General features: G+C 41.3%; 1 protein-coding gene across 1 annotated transcript; it reads left to right on the forward strand.

The window, feature by feature from the left end:
* Positions 1 to 1,168: 1,168 nt before the first annotated feature.
* SYT2 (synaptotagmin 2) lies at positions 1,169 to 24,652 on the forward strand (the record flags this gene model as incomplete). The annotated part of the gene is made up of 8 exons (XM_083360582.1): positions 1,169 to 1,361; positions 2,401 to 2,561; positions 9,165 to 9,290; positions 10,141 to 10,308; positions 18,088 to 18,255; positions 18,707 to 18,824; positions 22,202 to 22,335; positions 24,446 to 24,652. 8 exons carry the CDS (start codon positions 1,169 to 1,171, stop codon positions 24,650 to 24,652), a joined length of 1,275 nt encoding a protein of 424 aa, XP_083216708.1.
* Between the last annotated feature and the right edge of the window lie 1,886 nt (positions 24,653 to 26,538).

The following is a 26,538-nucleotide window of genomic DNA, read 5'->3' on the forward strand; positions in this document are numbered from 1 at the left end:
TTGAAATAAAAAGCTGGGCATCATCAGCATACTGATGATAACCAACTCCAAAACCACGAATGATCTCACGCAGAGGCTTCATATAGATGTTGAACAGGAGGGGCGAGAGGACCGATCCCTGAGGAACTCCACAAACGAGAGGCCTCAAGGTCGACCTCTTCCCCCCTGCCAACACCGACTGCGAATGTCCCAGAAGGTAGGAGGAGAACCAATGAAGAACTGTGCCTCCCACTCCCAACCCCCTGAGACGCCGCAGCAAGATACCATGATCGATGGTATCAAAAGCCGCTGAGAGGTCTAACAGGACTAGGATAGAGGAACAACCCCTGTCCCGAGCCCGCCAGAGATCATTCACCAGCGTGACCAATGCCGTCTCCGTGCTGTACCCGGGCCTGAAACCCGATTGGTACGGGTCCAGATAATCAGCTTCCTCCAAGAACAAAGGGAGCTGATGCGCCACCACGCTCTCAACAACCTTCACGAGATACTTCCCTAAGGGGGGGTAGTAATGATGCTGCATTGCTTCCCTTTGTTCATGATCTGCCAGACATTGGACTTGTGGAATCTAAATTCCTTGGATATAATTTTCTAATTTTTCCAGTCTGGTGAGCATAACCAATAATTTTATTTTTTATTTTTTTGAAGTTTTCAGAAATCTCCTTTGGTGAAGCCATGACACACTTGTACATACCTACAGTACAGTAAATACACAGAATTCTGTTGTTTAAATAAGGCAGGACTTCCCATACTTGCATCTGACTATCATCCTTGATTGAAACACCTGATTCTAAATTTTCCTTCAGATGAACTGATAATTCTAGAAGTACACATACATTTGCCACAAATATGTAGTTTTTCATCATTTTCCTCAGTAATAGGCATTTCTGATAAGAGAATTGGGCAATGCAAAGATTATATGTGGTCTTCCTTGTCATTTCACTTTTCATCTAAAGGAGAGACAATCCTTTATAAGATATTCTGAGATACCAGTGCAAATATAAATATAAACAAACTTACAATAGGTATGTAAATTACTTTGAAAAGCAAAATATTAAACCTTGTATATTATGCATAGTGTTACTGTCAATACTAGGAAACATTCTAGGAAAAGTCTGGGCTGACTTTGTAATGTCTCTGTGGTTTTCAGAGTACCTAAAAAGCAGTCAAGATGACTTGGAGCCTTTTCAAAAAACATCCCAAACCTGAACCCATAATAGCAGTTACTACAGGTGGTCCAATACCTCCTACCACTACAGTGGCATCAGCAGTCTCCCAGGAAAATGCAACACAGATCTCAAGTACGGAGGACAATTTTGCAAAATTTAAAGAAAAGCTTATGAATGAAATAAAGCGTATACCTTGTAAGTAACATGATCTTATTTTGGATGTATCTGGTATCAATGTAGTTCTGGGTCTAATTGTTCCATCCTTGCCTTTTCTAATATTTTGCATATCTGTATAATGCAAAAGTTAGACGCCCACTTACCCTCCTTCCCCTTTTATTATCAGTTGCAAGAAATATAATTATTTATTGGATTAAAGAGACCAAACTACTAAAGGATCTTTCTTGAGAAAAGTTGAAGATGGGCCTGAAATACTTTTTTTTTCATTTAGTGAAAAGAGAAAGAAAAAAATGAGAAAGGACTTATTAGAAAGGCTATGTTAATCTAATGGTAGTTTTAAGGTGAGGTAATGTATAGTACGTAATTTGATGCAAACATATTGACTTAATATTTAACAAGTCACCTGAGGTGATGACTCTGTTTATAAAAAATCAAAGAGGGGAAGAAATGTTCTACATTGGGAAAAGGTTCTGCATTGGAAATAGATTATCCAAAGGATCTGCCATTTGAGTAGCAACATTCATAAATGTTCCTAATTTATATCCCTTCCCAATCTCAGTTTGTGCAGCAGTGATGATGTAAGTTTTGGCAGAGATTGATTCTGCACTTAAATAATTACCCCAATTTACTTGGCTACTGTATTGTATCTTTGTTTCTTTAAATGTGTTTTCAATAGTTGCTTTTAATGTTTTGATCTAAATTGTGTAGGTGACCCTGAATTGGAAAATATATAAAAAATGCCATTTTAAAAAAATAAGTTGGTCACTGCAAAATGTGAGAAGAAGCCATCTGCAAAGAGCCTGTCCCAGGTAGTTGAGGCAGCTTCACCCTCTGGAAGTCTTAGAGGAGTTGCTTCAGAATCTTCCTCTGCCATCTCTCCTCGCATTTGAAGTCACGGCCATGGGCAGAAATGGCTTGGGGCTGCACAAAGAGTGCAAACTTTTCCTTAAAAGGATGTGCACAACCTTAGAAATGACATTTGCTGGCTGTACATGTAATGTAAACCTCCAACATTTCCTGCTACCCCTTTCCCCACATTCTGCATTTATTTTCACAGTGCCGCCATGGGCCCTTATTGCCATTGCTGTCGTTGCCGGATTGTTGCTGCTGACCTGCTGCTTTTGCATCTGCAAGAAATGCTGTTGCAAGAAGAAGAAGAACAAGAAGGACAAAAAGGGGATGAAAAATGCTATGAACATGAAAGATATGAAAGGCCAGGTGAAAATATATCATTGGATGAAGACCAGTTAGGAAACTGCAGTTATTTAAGATATGGGGGGAGGGGGGGAGAGAAGCGCTCATGTTTCTGGTGGGCTTACCTAGAGTGGCCATAAAGATTGATCTGCCTTAAAAAAATATACCAAACCAGAAATAAATTAGAACAGGAGGGATAGAAAAGTTTATTGTAGTTTTAGTAGTCAGTGATTACTCTTAAAAAAACAACAGAAGAGGTAGAAGATCAGGACATTATGTCAGGTTGAAGAATTCAGAAAATAAGAATGATAGGCACTGTTTCAGGTGACAAAATACATATTCTCACCTTTGTTCCCTCTTTTTTTCTGAGCATTTTTTTTCATAAAACCAGTTGCTTTTTTTCTGTATTTGATACAACAAAGGTCACTTTATTTTATTGTCCTATAATCTTACTTTACTACAATATCATAGTTTAATTTTAGTATGGCTTTACTACAGTATTACAATTTAATTTTACTTTATTATTTTATTTTAGCACAAAAATATTATGTTGCTATTATTTTGGCAGTCAGTTTCTACTATAATGACAAAAATAAGGATACATTTCCTTCCTTAGAAACCAGGGGCTTCTAATTCCATTTGTAATGAATATTTTAAAATATTTATTGTCAGAAACCTACAGTTCTCAATTGTATATATCAAACATTTCTTTATGTATTATTTATTTATAAATTTATAAAATTTATTAATTATCTGAATTCCAAAAGTACAGTAAGTAGTATACAGGTAAATGTAACACAGAATTAATATAAGGTACACATATTTTTCAAACATTTTTACAAGTAACCAATTTATAAATTTTGGAAGCAACGAAGTGGTTTTTTTAATCTACTTCTTTTGCATATATTTTATTTTTTTCTTAAATTAATCAAGGGTCTTTCTAGGAAAATAACTGCTTTTTTCTTTTGCCTCAGAATTTGTCAAAACATTACATTTCTTAGCTTGTGAGAAAGCATAATAAGGAACTCAGCTTCTGCTATACAAAAATAACTTCTATGTAACCTAGGAATGTGATATTCAGTGTCTCCAGCTATTAGAGGAAATATGGGATATAGATCAGGGGTGTCAAACTGCCGGACTGTGGGCCGGATGTGTCACGGCGAAACCGCACCCATCTCATTGCCAGCAATGGAAAAAAAAGTCACTATATGTCGCAACACATCACATGATATTGCGAGTTTGACACCCCTGATATAGTTTAAACCTAACAGTAGTATTTGAAGTAGATCCTTTTGTGCTTGCAGTATCAAGCACTGTGTTCTTGAGGCTATTCACAACAATTTAGCTTTCAGCCTGTTTGTTTTTTGGTTCTTCAACTACCCATTAACTACCCTTAACATTTCTGACAAAGTTGAGGTGGTTGTTGAGCTGGGAAATTTGGCCAACTCTAGTCTGACACCGCAAGGAATCAAGTCAGATTAAGTAACAATGTAGGCAAAAAAAAAAAAGATGTACCAACACAAGCCCTTCTAAAAGTAGGTTTTCATTTGGCAGCAATCTTTAATAAAGAAAGTCAGAGTATCCATATCAAGAAAAGCATCATCATTCTGGCTATTGAATAGTGACTCTGTGGAAAATGTGGTGCTGTCAAGAGGATATTTTTTATCAGAGAGTGACTGGGAATTCCCACAATTCAACACTTCTCAACAGAGCCATGTGGGGAATGCTACACTATAGAAATCTGGGAGTCAGTCTTCTCATAAAGAGAACATAGTCCCAGCTTTCTTTCTGCTGAAATTGGGATGGTTGTGACAATATAATTAGACAACCAGTTTGGTGTAATGGTTAAGGCACCAGGCTAGAAACTAGTCCCACCTTAGGCACAAAGCTAGCTGGGTGATCTTGGGCCGGTCACTTTTCCTCAGCCTTAGGTAATGACAAACAACTTCTGAAATTCTTGCCAAGAAAAGTGCAGGGACTTGTCCAGTCAGTCTCCAAGAGTCAACACTGACTCAAAGGGACCAAAGAAAAGGACAGCAAAATTAGGCACATCCTTAGCTATATTCAGGCATTCAGAATTCCAGAACTCTCCACGCTTTTGTAGATAATTGCCTATTAAGCATGATTGGCTGGAAGAGAAAAACAGTAATGCATGCAATCTGTGGGTCTTTGAATAAAGACCCTGCCTGGCTCATGATGAAGCCAGTGGCAGAAACAGTTGAAAATACAAAGGTATTTTGTGGCATATTTTTTCTTCAACGTGCAGTATAAGTAGGAGACTAATATTTGTATGACATTGGCAGCAGCAGAGCTTATCTTGGATGCTTACCTGAGAGTGCTTCAGATTTAAGAATGCCCGAATAGAGTTATTCAGTATTTTATTTCATGCAAGCACAGTATTATGTGGATGGTATGTATTTTCTGGATAGATGCTTGGTTATATCTTCCAGATTTCTAACCATAGCAAAGTAAAAATAGGAAAATAGAAACAGGCAAGTTTCAGGCAAGTATCTTTTTTATCCCTTCCTATTGGAGGTTGCAGTGGTTCGAAGTCTAACCTATCTAACCAGTATGTTTCGGGGAGTATAGCCTATAGCATCTGTCTAATATTTACATATAAAGGAAAGAGATGGAGGATATTGTTATAAATGTATCCCCAACACCAAGATGAGTTTGATAGGCCTTTCTGTTAGTCTTATTTATAACCAACACTCTTTTCCCCATTAGAGCTATGGTTCCATTTTAGTCTGTTGAGATAACATAGATGGAAAATGATCACTCACAAAAAGCACAAGAGGATTTATGCAAGGATGGTCTCAGGAAGCAATTTGTCAAAGACCATCCATAAAACTCATAAAAAATTTCTTATGTAGTATCTCATCTCAGTAATTCCATTATTTTATTGTTCAGAGTTATAATACCTGTTTTATAAGCATAAATCAGACTAGTTCAATAGCAAATCACATTAGCAATTAATCTTGAAAAACATCAGGGTATGAATGGTGATGGCTTCTTCTTTCATATATGGATACTTTACTTTAATAATGTGGAGAAACATTTGGTAGTCCATCACTCAAACTACATTAATCAGGCAGTAATCATAGTTGTTTGACTGCAAGATGGGCAGCTTCTAAATTTAATAAATATATACATTTGGCATGACATACTCTAAGGATGCAGAACTCCAACCTTTTTCTTTATTTAAATTGCCCTGTTGTTTAGCTGTTGTAGCCAGTTTTGAGCTGGATTCTCTCTCTACAAAGGGTTTCCTCAGTTGAGGCATGAATTAGTTCTCTTACCAAACCATACAATAAAATACTAACCTCATTTTAATAAAGAGATATATAACTGCAGATGGACTGTAATTCCCATCCTGTCTCACCATTCAGTATTGACCATGTAATTTAAGATTGAGCTTAGAGTTGTTGAAAGCAGGAAGCCATTTACTAGTCATTCCTGATTTAGGATCACAGACTTGAAAATATATTGGAGATCATCTAATCAAGCTTGCTGCTCAGCACACATCTGCAGTATAAAATATAGCTACAACTTCCTTGACAGAGTCTAGGCCATTTTCTTATGCTGAAAAATATTTCCTGTACTATTTCCAACTGCTATTTTTAGTCCTGCCCTTTACAACAATAAAGAGCAAGTTGCTCCGTTTTCAGATATTTGCAGATCCCTATAAACTGAATCCTTTTCTCTGGCCTAATCGTATTGTGGATGTATGTTTTTACAGGCATACAAGAATAGGTACTCGTAAATTCCCTGAAGAATTGCAGAAGGCCCCAGAAGATGTATGAAAAGTTAGTGTTATGAATCACATCTCTAATTACTAATGAATTCATATCGCATAAAAGGCATAAGGATTAGTGATGGACTGGATTCTTTATATGTTGTGGACCCAGTTTTGACTTCTGGTATTTACAATGCCTGAGACCATGGCAAGCTATCAAACAGAGAAGACAACACATGGCTGAATTGGATTTAACCCAGCTTCCTAAGAATAGAAACCATCTGGTTGTTTTGTTTACATTTTTTCCCTTTAAAAGCCAAAGGACTGAAGGCTTTTATGTCCATGACCTCTGTCTCTATGAAATGAGCATGTTCCAAATTAAGTCAACGTTTATGCAATCTACAGTTTATGAAATAATACTCAGATTCTATTAAATTAGAATTTCCAGTTCTCATCACTGTGTTATTCATATCTGAGCAAATATTGATTTCAGCATCCAAGATTTCAGAGAGAAAATTGTTGTGGTTATTAGTGTGGGATATCTAAATACATCAGGGATTGAGATTTACAACCCTCAAGACATTATTTTTAGGTAAACAGGAACTATGGTAAAGATGACTACTAAAGGCAATTAAATTTCACAAGACATTTTCAGTTAGGCCCTCCAGTCATAGTAAGAACAGTTCAAGATTCACAAATGGAAGTTGTGACAAACTGTAAGGAGAACAAACACTTTCCTTTGCCGCGACTATTTTGCCCCAATTTTTATCAAGGAAGCAAAAGATAGCAAGAATGCTTTTCTCCTCTCTAACCTTTGCAAGTCGAGAATCTCACTTGGCTAGATCATTGCAACTATGTGTCTTTTCTTTGCAACTTTATTTTTCATTCTTGTTCTTCATAAAGGGCCTTTCTAGTCACAGGATAGGTCATCCTTGAGAAACTAATTGGTTGTGTTTTCTCTGTCTCTTTCTCTCTCTTCCCTTATGTATTTCTGTGCTTTTTTTTTTTGGGCTTCCAGAGAAACACAGGTCTACTAATACCTTCAGTATTCTTTTATGGCGCTATTTACCATTAAACATGGAAGATGAAATTGGTTGATATAAAACACTATCTTTTGTTTCTCTGATTGGATTAAATGAAACTGAATGCAAAAATAGTGATGTGCCTTAAGCCAAAACAAGATACCTTGATAAGTAAACTTTTTGATCTCCCCAAAGCAGGGCACTTCAGTTTTGAAGCAAAAGCATAACGGAGACCTACTTATGTATTTTTACCATGCTCCTTGTTGAGGGCCTTACACTTGCTTTTACAGGGATACAGTAACACAATGGAAGCGAGAGCTCTGTTTCCATTAGTTTCTTTGGGAAATTGGAAAATATTAGAATATTAGATAGAACTTATTCTATCTGGGGTACCCATCCTTTTTATAGTGCGCCTTAAAAGGTGTGGAATCTACAGTTTCTCAGGAGTACTGTGTGGTGCTGATAATTTGTAAAGTTTTTGTCTCTATAATGCCCTTCTCTTCCTTTTCTGTGCTCTCTTGGTCATCCTTCTGTGTTGTTCTGTCTCCATCTTTTCTGACTAACCTGGATGTCAACACACGGTAGGTCCAATTCAAATGTCAACTCCCTTTGAGGCACAAAAGGGACAAGGGAAGAGGGTTTATGGGAATTAGTCAACAGTGGGCCCACATTCTATACTTAGACTTTGTATAAATTATAGAGTTAAACTTGATGTTATACTTTAACTGAGAAAGATTTTTTTAAAAAAAATCTTTAATTTCTAGTTAAGAAAATGTATAATTAGCTAATCAGAATGAGGTCCAATCCAAATACAAGGTGCACTAACTGAAATAGGCAAAATCTTTTATTTGGTTATCTGTATATCTCATCAAAGCTGAAGCTCTGCCTGAGTTGAATTCATGGAAGAAGCATCAAAAAGGCTTCTCAGTGACACTATGAAGGTCTAGGTATGACAAGTAAAATACTGAAAGAATTATCCAGCATTATTGGCCTGTACATGCTTGCGAGACATTCTGTTCTCAATACTACCATATTGAGAACAGACATTAGTATTTATTTAACCAACTTTAATAAAATGTAATTTAGAAGTATGAGAAAGAATAATGAATGTGTGCTTTGGATAACCTGCATGCATATGCATGTATGAGTGTTTGAATCTCTTTAAAAATTAAGAAAGAAATCATTGGGGTTATTTAAGATTTCTGTTTATTTGGCAATCCCTTCAATGAATTTCTTTATGGGCAGTGCATATGTAAACTGCTTTGTCTGCCTTGGCTACTCCATTTCTCATTGATTTCTCATTAGAGATTGGTGTCATTTGCTAACATACAGTAGCTGGCTTCTTCCAGGATATGGATACATTTGACCATGTTGGCTGAGGAACCCAGGAAATTGCCCACTAAAATATTTAGTAGCTGCTAGACAGGAGAAAGCAGAATTACACTAATACCACTGTTGCAGCGCTTTCCCTGAAAAATTGTAGAATTCACAATTGCTGATTAGATAAGAATTTAGGAGTCAATTATATATAAGATAGTTTGCCTTTAAAAAAACAACCATTGAAGTATTCAAGCTGTATCCTTCACTAAATCTATCAACAAAGAAGAAATAGATTCTCTGTGCATTTGAGATGTGTATGAGAGGAATAAAAAAGTTGCATGTTAGTTTTCTAAATTAAAGTTATGAAGAAACTCACTTCCCCCTCCCCTTTTCATTTGGCCTGGAAATCCATGCTTCTATTGCTATGGTAAATCTGAGTTTCTATACTAACATAAGGTATTGTGTATGTGTATGTGCCTGTATGTGAAAACAAGGCTCTTGATGCATAGTCACTCTTTATGGAATCATGTGTTCCTGTTCCTTTTCTAGAACAAACAGGATGATGATGATGATGATGGAGATGGTGATGAGGAAGGAGAAGAGGAAGAGGAAAAGGAGCCCGAGAATCTGGGCAAGCTGCAGTTCTCCCTAGATTATGATTTCCAGGCTAACCAGGTAATGTATACACATTAATAAATGTAAATAAGAGAAATTTCATTCCAACTTCCTCCACTGGGAGTGATAATGAGGACTGAAGTTTTAAAATTCTTAAGAAAATAGACTTGGAATTGCTGCCAGGCCTTGGGTAGCTCTAGGCCAGCTTGAAAATAGCACTAATAATACAGGAATCAGCCTGATGGCGGGAAGGAGTATGGAGACCCAGAGAAGAGTAGTGCACAGAGATGTTGATTTGAAGCATTAATTGGTTTCTCTGAGTACTGGAAGCTTAAGTACTGGGAGTCTATTTTTAGAGTTCCTTATTAGGTAAACTCCTGGGGTGTATGCAGTTATCTGTGACAAATATTCATCATACATAAAAGGTACTAAGGTTCTACATCTTGTTATCTTAGCAGGTAAACAATAGCTCAATCTATTGTTTTTATTCTATTTCAAATTCCATTTCTTTCTTTTTAAGTGAGTATATATACTTTTGATAGTGCTGTGACCATAATATCATGAAAGAGATACTTGATGACATCTCTCTATCTAGAAGGCAAATTCCTAGGAATTCTTGATAGAGCAGGTGAATGGCTCACCTGAATACTTCTAAACTGCAATTTGCACAACTCATGAGATATTAGAATAGATTTTCCATTTGTCCTAATCAATCATATGCTTTTCTTTAAATGAAGTTCAATATAGCATTAACAGCTCCATCCCCTTCCTCCAAATAACAGTAAAGACGATTAGGAACTGGATAGTAATATAAGTGAGACGTATGTTAAAGATAGGAGGACTAAATCAGATAGTTACCTACTTTGATTGGAACATGCTATTTCAAACCATTTTTTTTCTTTCCCAACAGCTCACAGTTGGAATCCTCCAAGCAGCTGAACTCCCGGCATTGGACATTGGAGGTACGTCTGATCCTTATGTCAAAGTCTTCCTACTTCCAGACAAAAAGAAGAAGTTTGAGACCAAAGTACAAAAGAAGACCCTCAATCCAACATATAATGAGACTTTTGTCTTTAAGGTAAGATCTCTAACCTGCATATTCTTTGTTTGATTAGTATGTTGGCCTTCAAAATAATTTTGCCTTCAAAATAATTTGTATACATCAGTGATCAATACCCAGCCTCACCCCAAATGGAACTCAAAAGGGGAAGACTGGCCCAAAATGTTAAAGCTTAAGGTAGCAAAACTAATACTTGTAACTATATTAAATACCACTTTACAATGCCTTGGTAAGGCCACACCTGGAATACTGCATCCAGTTTTGGTCACCACAATGTAAAAAAGATGTGGAGACTCTAGAAAGGGTACAGAGAAGAGCAACAAAGATGATTGGGGGACTGGAGGCTAAAACATATAGGGAAAGGTTGCTGGAATTGGGTATGTGTAGTTTAATGAAGAGAAGGGTGAGGGGTGACATGATAGCAGTGTTCCAATATCTCAGGGGCTGCCACAAAGAAGAGGGAGTCAAGCTATTCTCCAAAGCACCTGAAAGCAGGACAAGAAGCAACGGATGGAATCTAGTCAAGGAGAGAAGCAACCTAGAACTAAGGAGAAACTTCCTGACAGTTAGAACAACTAACCAGTGGAACAACCTGCCTCCAGATGTGGTGAATGCTCCAACACTGGAAGTTTTTAAGAAGAGACTGGCCAGCCATTTGTCTGAAATGGTATAGGGTTTCCTGCCTGAGCAGGGGGTTGGACTAGATAACCTCCAAGGTCCCTTCCAACTACTTCTTCTTCTTCTTCTTCTTCTTCTTCTTCTTCTTCTTCTTCTTATTATTATTATTATTATTATTATTATTATTATTATTATTATTATTATTATTATTATTATTATTATTATTATTATTATACAATAGAAGACAGTAGTTCTATAATAGCCTACCAATAAATGAGAAAGAGTATTGAAACTTAATGGAGAAAAAGAGTAAGACGTTTGAAAATTTAATAGCAAGAATTAAAATGGCTAGCAGGTTTCAACACTGCCAGGATACTGAAAAAGCTGACTAAACAATACGTGACCCTAGCAATTATGTCTTAGGAAATAGATGTTAGTACCACTGTGATTAAATTCTCTAAAAAGTTTAGTTTTATGCATTGTGCTGTTAGTTATATGCTGTATGCCAATATACATGTTAGTAGCATTGTGATTAAATTCTCTAAAAAGTTTTCTTTTATGCATTACTGTATGCCAATGCATGTGATAGTGCTGTGATTAGTTATCTAAAAATTTTAGTTTTATGCATTTTACGCAGTTCATTTTGAAGAAGCAATCTCATTTGCTTCACTCAAGAAAAAATGCTACCAGTTTGTCTTGACAAAGCAGTTTAGGTGGCCTCTAAATTCTGTAGGGCAGGCATGTCAAACACAAGGCCCGGGGGCCACATGCGGCCCGCGAAGTGGTTTCATGTGGCCCGCGAAGCCATCCTGGAACAGTGAGGGAACGGCCCACCCTGCCTTGGCCCTGGCCCAGAGACCCTCAGATCTGTCCCACTCCTGCCCAGGCCCCCACCCTTGATGCGAACCATGTAGAGCTGGCCACACCCACTCAGTAGGCCATACGCACTCTAGCCACGCCCACCCAGTAGGCCACGCCCACCCTGGCCACACCCACCCGGCCCCCTGAGGGCAACCGCAATGCTGATGTGGCCCTCACTGAAATTATAGTTTATAGTTTATAGTTTATTTGATTTATATACCGCCCTTCTCCTTGGTGGGACTCAGGGCGGTTCACAGGGCATACATAAGAAACACTATACAAAAATTAAAAAAGAATTAAATCCATGCCCAATTAAAAACAAAAGTACAGATTAAAAACAATTAAAAGCCCATAATCCCCCATCAGGCCAGACCAGCTAATTCGAACAGATGGGTCTTCAGGCCCCGACGGAAAGTTCGAAGGTCTGGTGCCATCCGGAGCTCCACCGGCAATTGATTCCATAAAGCCGGAGCCCCCACAGAGAAGGCCCTCCCCCTGGGGGCCACCAGTCGACACTCCCTGACTGGCGGCACCCTGAGGAGGCCCTCTCTGTGGGAACGCACAGGGCGGAGGGGAGTCGATGCCGGCAGCAGGTGGTCCCTGAGGTAACCCGGACCCATGCCATGTAGGGCCTTAAAGATCGTAACCAACACCTTGAACCTCACCCGAAAGACAACTGGTAACCAATGCAGCTCGCGGAGCAAAGGTGTAACATGGGAGTACCGGGAAACTCCCAAGACAACTCTCGCGGCCGCATTCTGTACCAGTTGGAGCCTCCGAGTGGTCTTCAAGGGAAGCCCCATGTAGAGAGCATTACAGTAGTCAAGGCGAGAGGTCACGAGCACATGAGTGACTGTACACAGGGCATCCCGGTTCAGATAGGGCCGCAACTGGCGCACCAGGCGAACCTGGGCGAAAGCCCCCCTAGTCACGGCCACTATATGCTCTTCCAAAGTAAGCCGTGAATCTAGAAGGACTCCCAAGTTGCGAGCCCTATCCACGGGGGGTAAGAGCTCACCCCCCATAGAAAGAGATGGAACATTTGGAATGTCCCGGGATGCCGGAATGCACAGCCACTCAGTCTTGTCAGGGTTGAGCTGAAGTCTGTTCCTCCCCATCCAGACCCGAACCGCCTCCAGGCAACGGGACATCACGGCGAGGGCATCACTGGGGTGGTTTGGGGTCGAAAAGAAAAGTTGGGTATCATCGGCATACTGATGATACCCAACTCCAAAACCACGAATGATCTCACCCAGCGGTTTCATATAGATGTTGAACAGGAGAGGCGAGAGAACCGACCCCTGAGGAACTCCACAAACGAGAGACCTAGGGGCCGATCTCTGCCCCCCTGCCAACACCGACTCCGAGCGTCCCAGGAGATAGGAGGAGAACCACTGAAGAACTGTGCCTCCCACTCCCAATCCCCTGAGACGCCGCAGCAAGATACCATGGTCGATGGTATCGAAAGCCGCTGAGAGGTCTAATAGGACTAGGACAGAGGAATGTCCCCTATCCCGCGCCCTCCAGAGATCATTCACCAGAGCGACCAATGCCGTCTCCGTGCTGTACCCGGGCCTGAAACCCGATTGGTAGGGGTCCAGATAATCCGCTTCATCCAGGACCAGAGGGAGCTGATGCGCCACCACACTCTCAACAACCTTCGCAAGAAAGCGAAGGTTGGAGACTGGACGAAAGTTGTTCAAAACGGCTGGGTCCAGGGCAGGCTTCTTGAGGAGAGGTCTCACCACCGCCTCCTTCAAGACGGTGGGGAAATAACCCTCACTCAAAGAAGCAGATATAACCGCCTGGAGCCAGCCTCGTGTCCTCTCCCTAGCTGCATAAACCAGCCAGGAAGGGCACGGGTCCAACAAACATGTGGAGGAGCTCAGCCTCCCCATAATCCTGTCCACTTCATCAGGGGTCACAGAATCAAACTCTTCCCAGATAACATTGACAAGACCGCCCGTGTCCTGATCGCCTGACTCTGCCCAGCTGGAGTCCAAACCGGTCCGAATCCGAGCGATTTTATCCGACAGATGATGACTAAATTCCTCGGCACGACCTTGCAAGGGATCCTCCCTCACCTCCTGATTGAGAAGTGAGCGAGTCACCCTAAACAAGGCGGCCGGGCGATTATCTGCGGACGCGATGAGGGTGGAGAAGTAATTACACCTCGCCACCCTCATCGCTGCGAGATAAGACCTAATATAGGTTCTTAACCGCAACCGGTCGGGTTCGGATCGGCTAGACCTCCAGCAGCTCTCTAGGCCCCGTTTCCGGCGCTTCATCTCCCGGAGCTCCGCGGAAAACCATGGAGCTCGCTGGGATCTGCGCCGGGTCAGGGGCCGCAAGGGTACAACCCGGTCAAGTGCCTCAGTGGCTGCCCTTCCCCAGGCTTCCACTAAGGCATCAGCCGAGCTGTGAGCAGTGGAGGCAGGTGGGGACCCCAGCGCCGCTTGGAATCTATCAGGATCCATTAAGCGTCTGGGGCGGTACCATCTAATTGGCTCCGTACCCCCACGGCGGGGGGTGGCAAAGCGGAAGACCAGCCGCAGGAGATGATGATCGGTCCATGACAGGGGCATAATAAATGGAGAGCCCCCACCTAGATCATCCAACCACCGTCTAGATAAAAAAATCAGGTCAAGGGTGTGGCCTCCCTCATGAGTTGGCTCTGAAATTACTTGCGTCAGGTCCATGGCCGCCATGGAAGCCATGAACTCCCGAGCTAGCTCAGATGAACCTCCCAGGGATGGTAGATTGAAGTCTCCCAAAACTATAAGTTTGGGAAACTCAACCACCAAACCCGAGAGGATATCGAGCAGCTCGGGCAGGGCTGCCGCTGTGAGACTAGGCGAAATGTACACCAGCAGCAAGCCCAACTGCGCCCCAGGACCAAATCTCATGAAGAGAGACTCACACCCGACTATCTGAGAAACGGTGGCCTCCCGCGGACATAAGGTCTCCCTAATGGTAACCGCCACTCCCCCACCCCTACCTTGAGCTCGTGGCCGGTGTAGCACCCGGAAACCTGGTGGGCAGAGGTCAACCAAAGGGACCCCACCCTCTGGGCCCAACCAAGTCTCCGTGATGCAAGCCAGGTCCGCATGCTCACCCTCAACTAAATCCCTAACGAGGGGAGCTTTATTAACCACGGACCTGGCATTCAGGTACACCAGCCGGAGCTCAGGAGGCTGCACATCCCCGCTCCCGGGACCTCGGGGAAGAACCAGAGGGTCGGAGCGCCTCACCGCTTGAAGACAGCGGAGACGGCCCTCCCGGTAACGATATGGCCCCCTGTCTATCCGCCTGCTGCCTTTCCCCGTCGTGGGAATTGGTAGTCCCACGACCCGCTCAAGAGCCCCAGATGTAACCACAACCCGCTCCCCCCGAACGCCGTCAGACCCAGGCCTGGCCTGCAACAAAGTTGTTTGGCTACCCCCCACCGCCAGACAACCACTACCCCCCACCCCCTCCCCAACCCCCTAAAAAATTTAGCTAAAAAATTAACCAGGGGCCTCTTATTAGGTTTATATCGAGAGCCCCTGACCTTTCCCGGCCATCTCTCAGGGTCCCAACAATTGGGCCCCTCATCGAGATTAGGGAAAGAAAAGAAGGCGGGACGCACCCAGGAGAGGGGGGCACCCCTGAGGGCGAGCAAGTCCGTGTCGGAATATTGATGCATCCAGTCAGCAAGTCCAGAGAGGGCAGTCCAATGATTGAAACCAACAGGAGGATCAAAGGAAAGGAGTGGGACATTTGGGCCATCCACCAACCACTGCCACTTGATTGGATGCTCCCAGAGGCACACCACAACCCGTCCTCTCACAACGGGACGCGAGTCTGCCTCCGGGGATGGTCCAAAATGCCCACCCTGGGTGGGGCAACACCCACAGAGCTCCCACCTCTATGGGGCTGCCGATGTAAAACAGGCCACTCTCCCACTGTGGCCTGTACCCAGGTCCGTCCCAGTCCAAAGGGGAAAGAAGGAGGCAAATGGAAAGTTAATAAATAAGATAATAAATAAGTGAATAAATAAGTTGGCAGTCCGTTGTATCGCCATCGTTGTCACAAATGTCGTTGCTGCTGCCATCATCTCAAGCAGCCAAAAACCAACGAATCGCTGTCGCCATGGTCGTCCTCTCCACCGCCCAAAGCAGCCCGAGGACGCCGCCGCCATCGCCACTTCCATCGTCAGCAATAACTCAGAACCCGCACAAAGGGCAGCCCTATCAGTAAAATAACAAGCAGCTGTCTTCTCCGCCGCCAAACGGCCCGAAGACGCCGCAGCCGCCAACAAAACGGCACAAGCAGGTCCAACAATAAAATGTCTCCACCGCCGCCGCCGCCATTGCCACTGCTGCTGCTGCCGCCGCCGCCAGAATAATCTGCGAGCTTCTCATACAGGCTCTCCTCCCCTCTCACGGAAGCGCCGATCAGCTGGGGCTCTGAAGACGCCGCGAGCTCCAGGGACGCCGAGAACGCCGCCGAAAACGGCCGAAAGTCGTCCGAAGCAGCAGCGCCGACCCGACAGCCCAGGCAGCCCAGGACAGATGAAAACGCCCCTGCTGCCGACCGCAGCCTCCTAGGAGAGGTCCAGAGACACCAGGGCAGCAGGGACCGGCTAGCCGAAAAAGCCGAACCCAGCAACGCCGCGGGAGACAAACAGGCGAGGGAAAAGCGACGCGCAGATGGAACAGGCCAACAGCTGAACTGCCTCCTCATTTGCCTCATAATTCATTTCGTGGATCAAAATCCACATCCCCTACTCAGCGGGCCCAAAAAGACCCCCTGAGGGACTCCAAAAGGACGCCCCCATAGCCGGAGCTCACGGAGCTCAGCCTGACACGTCCGCCATCTTCAAAAGCCGGAAGTAAAAAAAAAAAAAAAATTGAGTTTGACACCCCTGCTGTAGGGTAATGTTTTGGAATATGGACATAATATAAAGACGGACATAATATTTGTCAAGGCCAATACTGAAAGCTCTTCAGCCTTTACCTTTGAAAAACACTACTCTCCTCTAGTTAGTGATGGGAGTGAGACATGCTAGCTAGGAACTTCTCCAAGACATTGTGGCTAGAAGACCTGCCTGCCTGCCTACCTACCTCCTAGTGCCCAGGAGCTTCACTCTGCCTTGGAAGCAAAGGATTGCCTCTATTACTTCATCCAACAGTTTTGAATTGAACCTTCACTGAAATAAAAACTCATTTGAAGTTTCATACACTCTCTAAGCATGTGAGAATATAAGCAATATTATGTTAGTATGACTTTCTGCTAAAGAGAAAATGGGCAGATCCATTTTTTCCACTATTTAATATGAATGTCTGTCTTTAAACCATTCATTAACATCTACAAGCCTTTTTTATTACTAGGAGAATAAATGGAATTTTAAAAATCCAGATATTAAGTATTATGCATTTTTTCTTCTTGTATTGCAATTTTTAGTCCACTTTATTAAGCTGATTCTCATATTTACTCAATATACTAGAGGAGTAATTTTATTTTTAATTAGTAACCAGATTTTAATCATAATGCTTTCCTCCTTTAAAATTCAAAATATTTTGAAGACAATATATTATTTAAAACAGCAAATTAAAATCAATAGCAAAATAAGAAATAATTTGAGGCAAAATAAGCATCAAGTCAAGCCAAAGGAGAACAACCATTCTTTCTACACAAAGATCTGGTCATTTTTGTAAAGCTTTTAGATGCAGGGACGTTGCTTAAAGTGTCCCTTTAAAGAGTAGTTTAAAGAAAACTCTTTACCAGTTTATCTTGAAAGGTAATGTGATGCTCTTGAAATCTTAAAAGTTGATTATTTCTTGAATGGTACTCTAAAGGGGAGCTTCCACCCTAAAACTAAACTAAGTACTTTAGTCTACCATTATTTCATAATAGTGAATATACTTGAAACCAAAGCCACTTGCTTCTACTTTTTGAAAAGTTGTTCGTTTCTTGGTACAAAAGTGGCTGACCATTTTTTGATCCTAGAATCAGAATGTGAATGTAAGTTTAGAAACACTGGAGATCTTTATAATCTTTCAGGCATTTGTACTTTGTTTTCATTATTTTATTCCTCTTTTGCAAGGGCATTAATCAAATTTCATGAAATTAGGCAGCCTATATCACTAGACTAGATGAAAAGAAAGAAGTAGTCTCTTCTCTATTTCTTTGTTGTCATCTAGTGGAGAGCCAGGTTTTTTGCTCCCAAGGTAGGTTATGGCTACACAAGACCTTTCTAAAATGTTTATCAATGTTTCCTTTCAAATGCTAGAAATGCTGTATTACTGAAAAAGTTCTTTGACTTTGTTGTAACAGATTCCATACCAAGAGCTTGGTGGGAAGACTTTGGTGATGGCTATCTATGACTTTGACCGATTTTCTAAGCATGATATCATTGGGGAAGTCAAGGTACCCATGAATACTGTGGACTTAGGACAACCCATTGAAGAATGGAGGGATCTAGAGAGTGCAGAAAAAGAGGAAGTAAGTGTTTTCTCCACTTGCGGTTTGCGCTTCAAAGAACCTAAAGGTGGTAAAGTTTGCAAAAATCTTGTGGTCTATCTACTTTGTAGGGGAGGTTGTCCTCCAAAACTAACAACTTTATATAATATGTTTTGTACTACAGCTCCCATTAGCCCCAGTCAATATGATGATAAGGTAATCTAAAAAGGCATCTGTTTGTAGAGCACTTCTGGGAAACTAAGTAATCTGGTTGTATCCTATGTACCTGGCAAAGGCAGATTCACTTTTCCAGCCAAAGGAAGAGTAACAGAATCAACAGTAGACTGCTGGTCTCCCACGTTTACCGTAAAAACTGCCCAAAAATAACACATTACAAATAAGATAGTTACATTTCTTTCTATCGCAGGCAGAGATAATTTATAAGACACAGTAGGAACTTTGAGTTCATTGTTTTCCCAATTTCCCTCAACAGCCAGAAAAACTGGGAGACATCTGTATCTCATTACGATATGTACCCACTGCTGGGAAATTGACTGTCTGCATACTGGAGGCCAAGAATTTGAAAAAGATGGATGTTGGAGGACTTTCTGGTGAGTGAAAATCAACAGATACCAACTAGATGACACCTCTGAGCTATTCAGATATCTGTCAGTACAAATAGTTCTCCTTCAGGCATTCTGTAGTCAAAAAGACCATTAGAGAGTAGCAGAGATACAGAAACCTAAAATACTATTTGCTATCTAGTGTTTGCCCATGTATTTTTGTAGCTTGGTTAATATGCTTACTTTCTTTTGCAAAATCTTTGAGTACAAAGCTTCTTTAATTTTTTGACATGAAAACAGTCATCAGCGCATGTGCTTGCCAGAGAATTTTCATGAATAGCAGCTAGATTCCAAGATACACAATGAACGTGGGCAAAAGGCTGAATGTGAAGGTAGCAGCACAACTGGAGCATCTTGCCCGTCTGTATTTTAAATTATACCTCCAGTTCCTTATTGTAATTTTCTCAACAAGAGGAAGAATCCAAGCACGTTCAGAGCAGGCAAGACAGAAGGATATACAATCCCTGCCAATCAATAAACTTCATTTCTCCAAAACTCTTACAATAGTAAAGTTAATTAATATGTTAATGAAATAGCTGGAAGCCAAAAACCAAGTTTGGAGAACACCAACATTGTAATATGCCAACTCTTAGCTACACATATTATCTACTTTTCAAATCATTCTGGCCTAGATGTTTTAAAAGCTGGGGGAGCACAGAACAAATATGATTCTCCCAAAATGTACATTTCATAGCCTGCAAATGCAACAAATTAGTATGCCACAAAGATGGGCCTCAGATAGCAAGACATTTTAAGAAGAATCTTCCTGCAGATCTTAACCATCAAGTTTCATAGTGAGGAGGTAGTCTTTTAAAGTCAAACTTTAAGTCACTGAAGACTTTAAAATAAAAACAAATATATTAAACCATGCTTGGTAAGCAATTGGCAATTAGTGTAGAGGTTTCTGTATAGGCATCATAAGGTACCATCTAAAATACTTAAAATAAAAAGCATAAAATACCAGTCAAAAGTGCAGCATTTGGCACCTGCTGCAACTTCTGAATATTTTTTAATGGAAGCATTTTACTCATAGATTCATGGGTCTTCTGGTCCAATCCCTCCACTGGAGCAAGAATCTTTATACCATGTCAGACAAATAGTTGTCCAACATTTGCTTGTGAACTTTCAGTGCTGGATTGCCCAAAATGCCAGGGACAAGTTGTTCCATTCCTCTTAATAGCTATTATGGTCAAAAAGATTCCTCATTATTTCAAATGTGGACTCCCTGTATAATCTATCCATTGGTTCTTGTTCTACTCTTGAACATTATCCACACCCTCTTCCTTGTTGACAGTCCTTCAAGTATTGGAAAACTGCTTGTTGTTAAAGACTGTCAGATATGAGCTCTTGTCCTAATCCTCATTCCTATTTCAGGAATGAAAGATTTTATTTATTTTATTTATTTATTTAATTAAATTTCTATACCGCCCTATTTCCGAAAGAGTCAGGGCGGTTTACAGGGCAGCATAAAATACAATATAAAAATAATATAGAATTAAAATACATTAAATTAATTAAGCCCAATTAAAACAATATTTTAAAAGCTAAAACCCCTTCAGTCCAGGCCTGATAGATCGAAAAACCAGGTTTTCAGGTCCCGGCGAAATGGACGCAGATCGGGGGCGGTCCTAAGTTCCACGGGTAAATCATTCCAGAGGGCAGGCGCGCCCACAGAGAACGCTCTTCCCCTAGGAATAACTCGCCGGCATTCCTTAACCGGCGGTATCCTGAGAAGGCCCTCCCTGTGGGAGCGCACAGGACAAAGGGAGCTTGATGCCGGTAGCAGGTGTTCCCTCAGATAACCCGGACCCAAGCCATTAAGGGCTTTATAGGTCATCACCAGCACCTTGATGGAGTTGTAAAATCACTTTCTCCTTTTTGAACATGTAAAGATACTGTTTCACCACCAAGGCAGAACTCTCATAATCTAGTAGAAGTAACTCTCACCAAAACTATAGTTTAAAATTATAGAATATGCAGGAAAAGTTCATTTCAGATGTTTGGCAACTAAGTATACAAAGTCTGGTTCTGAATGTCAGAACAAACCTGAGGGTTTTTTTCCCCTGAATCTATTGAATGGTGATTCAAAAACTCTGTCCCTACAATGGACAATCCTTGAATACCCTGTTCTCTATAGTCTTTTTATGAACCACATCTCTTACCACTGAAATCCATTTTGGACCTATAAGGAAAATGGACTGCTTTTCTACATTTATGTTTTAAAAAATAACATAAGGAAGAGTGCTGCTTTATACTGAATCCTGACAACTGCTATTTAACATTTTTTTCTTATCACAAACTTGAATAAATAAATAAAATAAAAACATATTTAAGCTAACTGTGTGTGGTCTGGTGACTCACTATCTGAATTCTTAGAGAATCTTGCAGTCATGGGTTTGAAAGATTTAAGGAGCAATGAATGGAACCTTTTGTCTTCTATGACTTAAAAAATCATGTTAACAAGGTTTACATTATTTCTTTTCTGCTTTCCAGTATTCATGCAAAGAAAGATAAAAGGAAAACATTTTTAAGCAGAAAGATTGTTTTAAAAAGAAGTAAACCAAAATTCTAACAAAGTAGGAAAGAAATAAAACACTGTCCTGGATCAAAGCAAGGAAAAGACTTAAAAAATAAGGAAATGGGGCAAGATAGGGCAAAAATCCACTCACTTGGACTGTTTTCTTGCAGACATGTCATTACCCAAACTAAGTAACATCATCTGTAAATAGGCTAAATGAAATGAAATGAAATGAAATAAAATGTAAATAAGTAAGTGAGTAAGTAAATAAGTAAGGCTTCCCTGGAGATCTAGAGAACAAGTTCTACAGTATAAATGTACTGAAGCTTGATGGACAGATATATCATCATCATTATATCAGAATCTTGCAGAAAACATAAGAACAGAAGCAGCAGCCTCCTGGATCAAAACTCTGGTCCATCTACTCCAGCAACCTATTCTCACAATAACAAACCAACTACACAACAAGTGTCCCAGTAGAAGACTTCATATCCAGTCATTCTGCCATCAAGGTTAACAGCCATGAATACCCATGACTACCATGAATTGGTCCAACCCTTTTTGAAATCAACCAAGCTGGCAGCCAGCACTATATCTTGTGGTAGCAAATTCCAAAGTCCAGTAACATATTCCATAAAACATTCTTTTCTCTGTTCTGATTATTGAAGGATTCAGCTTCATAGAGTGACCTCTGGTTCAAATACTTGGGGAAAAGGAAATTGTCCTTTCGTTCACTTTATATATGACATCAACTCTCCGGATAGCCTGTGCTTGATGTTTCGTCTATATCTTTGAGTGGCTTATTTATGCATTTATCTAGTTTCAATTGTATATTCTTATGTTTCAGATCCCTATGTGAAAATTCATCTGCTGCAGAATGGCAAAAGGCTTAAGAAGAAGAAGACTACAGTCAAAAAGAAGACCCTGAACCCCTATTTCAATGAATCTTTCAGCTTTGAGATTCCCTTTGAGCAGATACAGGTTCCCATGTTTCTTATTTGAGGGTGTGGGATGATGCAGGCAGCTCCCAGAAAACTTTGGGTTGGCATATTTCTCCATTATCTCTGACTGCTTCACAAAGCACAAGGGGCAGATCCATAATCTGACACAGGCACTTCTCCATCAATGATGGTTGAACCTTGGAAGGGAAATGAGTTCAAATGGTGCCTCCACAATATCTTGAGTAACTTATCATTATGGCCTTGACATCATCCAGACAGTTGGCCATGCTTGATGGAAATGGTGATAGCTGAAATCTGACATATCTAGAGGGTGTGTGTTTGTAGCAGTTCTTGATTCCCTTTCTCCTAGAATACCTTCTCCTTCCTTTATGCCCCTTTAATAAACGTTTACTTGGAATAAGATTGTACAGGGAACTTTTCAGCAGAGGAGGTTGAATATGAATCCACTGATCCTTATACATTATTCTGATACAGTATCAGACGGATCTTTTGTGGAGCTCAATAGGATAGAAATATTGTAAAGATTTAAGTTTAATTTATATTTCTGAAGTCTCTACTAACGTTATACTGGGACCAAGGAAGGGAAATTATATATTGCATCTTTGTTTTAAAAATTTAGTGTTTTCCACTTGGTTATGTCCAAGTCTGTGATCATGCTGGTTGGGAACTTGGAGAATTAATAGTCTTACCACATACAGAGGATTCAGACTGGGGAGGTTTAAGTTTTTATAAAGGAGAGGTAGGCAGGCAAGCAAGCTGATTAGTTGGCTAGCTATTAAAGCTGTTGCCAAACATCTTTGCTGATGTTCTCAGTCATATTAACAATCCTTGAATATCTCTCTCTCTCTCTCTCTCTCTCTCTCTCTCTCTCTCTCTCTCTCTCTCTCTCTCTCTCTCTCTCTCTCTCTCTCACACACACACACACACACACACACACACACACACACACACAATGTGTCGATGTTCCTCTTGGGTTTAAATCTGTACTCTGAAGATCAGCATGTAGACTGGGACCTAGCTTTATCATGAAAATAATATTTCCTTTCTCTTTGGAGAAACATTGGCCTAGCTTCAGCCTGAAATGATATTTACATGAAGAATTCTTTCTACTTAAATCTTGGAGGTTTTGGAGGTTTTCCAAATACTCTAAATATTTAATTTTATTAATTTAGTAAATGAACTATAACATGTATTATTCACTTTTTAATATAGTCATAGTGTGGGGAACAAAATAAGATTAAAATAATAAAATTAGAGCAAATGACTAGAATGATAACATTAAACCAACAGATTAAAATATTAAAACCAGAATGACAACAGCAACCAGGAATAAAGCAGCATCAATTCATGTAAAAGTCTGGATGAATAAATACATGTTTTCTAGTACCAGCTACAAGTGAAAAAATACTAGATTATATTTTCAAGATCCTCTTCTCTTTTCCCATGAATATTATCATAGATCTTACTAGCCAGCAGTGTGCTGCAGCTGCCAAAAAAGTCAAAGCACTCCTGGGCTGCATTAATAAAGGGATAGAATCAATATCACATGAAGTGTTAATACCACTCTATAATCCCTTGGTAAGATCACACTTAGAATATTGCATCCAGTTTTGGTCACTAGAATAAAAAAAAAGATGTTGAGACTCTAGAAAGAGTGCAGAGAAGAACAACAAAGATGATTAAGGAACTGAAGGTAAAACACATGAAGAACAGTTGCAGGAATTGGGTATGAATGAAAAGAATGGACAAGGAGTAATAAGATAGCAGTGTTCCAATATCTAGAGGGCTATCACAAAGAACAGGGGGTCTACCTATTCTCCAAAGCTCCTGAAGGCAGGACAAGAAGCAATGGATGGAAACTAATCAAGGAGAGAAGCAACATAGAAATAAGGAGAAATTTCCTGACAGAACAATTAATCAGTGGAATGGCTTGCCTCCAGAAGTTGCAAGTGCTCTGTCACTAGAGATTTTTAAGAGATTAGACAATCATTTTTATGAAATGGCATAGGAACTCCTGCTTGAGCAAGGACTTGGACTAATAAGCTTCCAAGATCCCTTCCAACTCTGTTATTCTGTTATTTTGTTAATTTGGCCTTACTAACCATCTCTGTTTTCTTGCTTCTCTCCAGAAAGTGCAAGTTGTAATTACTGTTCTGGATTATGACAAGTTGGGAAAGAATGAAGCTATTGGAAAAGTCTTTGTTGGCAACAATGCCACAGGCACAGAGCTCAGGCACTGGTCTGACATGCTGGCCAACCCTCGCCGCCCCATTGCCCAGTGGCACTCCTTGAAACCTGAAGAAGAGGTGGATGCAGCTCTTGGAAAAAACAAATAGGCAGCTCCATTTTCCAACATCGCCTAATGAACATTCAAAGTGATCCAGAGCTATCAATACCTCAGTTAGGCAACATTTAGTTTTTGTTCTCTTTTCTAAGCTGCAACACTCTTTCTTTGATGGCTGCAAGGGAATCCGGATGAACTCAAGAGTATCCAGGAGGAAGTGGTTTAAAATCATGGTGGTTCCTTCTTTTTACATTCTTCCAAGTAGTTGGTTTGCTGCATGTTCCACCATCTCTCTGTGTATTTTCTCTTCAAGTGTACAGCAAGCTTTTTACTTGGGTCTTCCTGAGACCACCACAAATAACAACACAAAACAGCTTTGCTTTTGCTTGTTTTGGGAGTTTCCTCCTTAAATGAGACCTTGTGCTACAGGATGATACCAGAGCCTGAAAATGTGAGATGACCAGATACACTGTGCTTGCTTTAGAAAAAAAAGCAAGGTGTATAAAAAGGCACTCCTGCAAAACTGTGTTCAGTGAGGTTTGGCCATTAGCCATCTATCAGGAATATTCGGGAAAAGCAATACTGGCACTGGGACATCTCTGAAGATGTGGATAAGTAGTGGATTAATTCTCTGTAATAAGAGGACTAAGGTTTGAAACATACAAGTTGCCAAATGATAATTGCCTGTAATAGCTATCTAATATAGTGGGCCTTCTGTTAACCTTTGAATTTTCTGTTCTTAATTAGAACAATGGAGCAGTACCAGGAGATCACTGGAGCATGAAATCTACAAATGCATGCTTCTGTGGAAGACAGAGTGCAAAAATGTCCTTTTTCTTGGGGGGAAAAAACCCAAACATTGTGGGATATTTATGTCGGGCTTCACAAGCTATCAATTTATGTGAATATTTCACTCTTTCTAAGATAGTCATCTAATTGGTAGCAGTGTCAAGCTTAGATGCATCAGAAAAAGCTACGTCAAGAGTTTCAGGCAGCTTTGCAAATCTGATAAAAATGATAGGCCTCGGTTGATTTGCAGACATTTGCTATCATGCCTTGTTACTGCCATTCTTTTAAAACCACACTAGACTTAAATCTGTTGAGTGTTACAGATTGATTGGTGGAAAATGTTTATATTTATGAATTTGGAATTTAAATGATGTGAAGAAAATGCTTGAGACTGAGGACTGTGTTTTTCTAATGCTGAAGAGCAGGAACTTTTAGATGGTGATGGGTTAGAAACATCAGGAAGCAGTGGCGTAGCGTGGGGGGTGCAGGGGGGGCCGGCTGCACCGGGCGCAACATCTGGGGGGGCGCCCATTAAGCTCGCCGGAGGGGGACGATTCCGCTTCACCGAGGGTCGGAGGAGCGAGCGGGTGGAGCGTAGAAAGCAACCGCATTCGCTGCGCCCAGCCAGAGCGGGATCCCGTCCTCTCGCGGCTACGGATCGCCTCCTTTCTCGGGTGGGGGTGGGGAGGCTTGGCGGCGTCTTGCCTCCCTCTCTTTCTCCCACCACGGTTCTCCTCCGCTTGGCTCTCAACCTGCAAGCCCGGCCCCCCCGCCCCAGCTCCCGCCCCCGTCTCTTCCTTTCCCAGAGGCAAAGGTAACAACTGCAGCTGCCGCACCTGTGGCTGCTTGCTGCTGCTGCTCCTCCTCCTCCTCCTCCTCCTGCCGTATTGACTCTCTGCGGCCACTCGGTTCCCCCTGCAGGAGGCGATCGGGACCGCCCCCCCCCCGACACACGTCGCCAGCAGCGAGAGTTTCCAGCCAGGCCGGCGAATCTTTGGGGCGAGGTGCCAAAGAGAAGGAGGCGGCTTGGCTTGGATAAGCAGCATCTGGGCAGAAAATAGGTCGGGCGCTGCAGCAAGTATGAACTCTTGGGGTTCAGCCTAAGCAGGCAAAGCTGCAGGGTGGGTTGGTTGGCTTTTCCGGCTTTGG

Source organism: Vipera ursinii, assembly GCF_947247035.1.
Source record: "Vipera ursinii genome assembly, chromosome: 3".
In the NCBI taxonomy this organism is placed as follows: Eukaryota; Metazoa; Chordata; class Lepidosauria; order Squamata; family Viperidae; genus Vipera; species Vipera ursinii.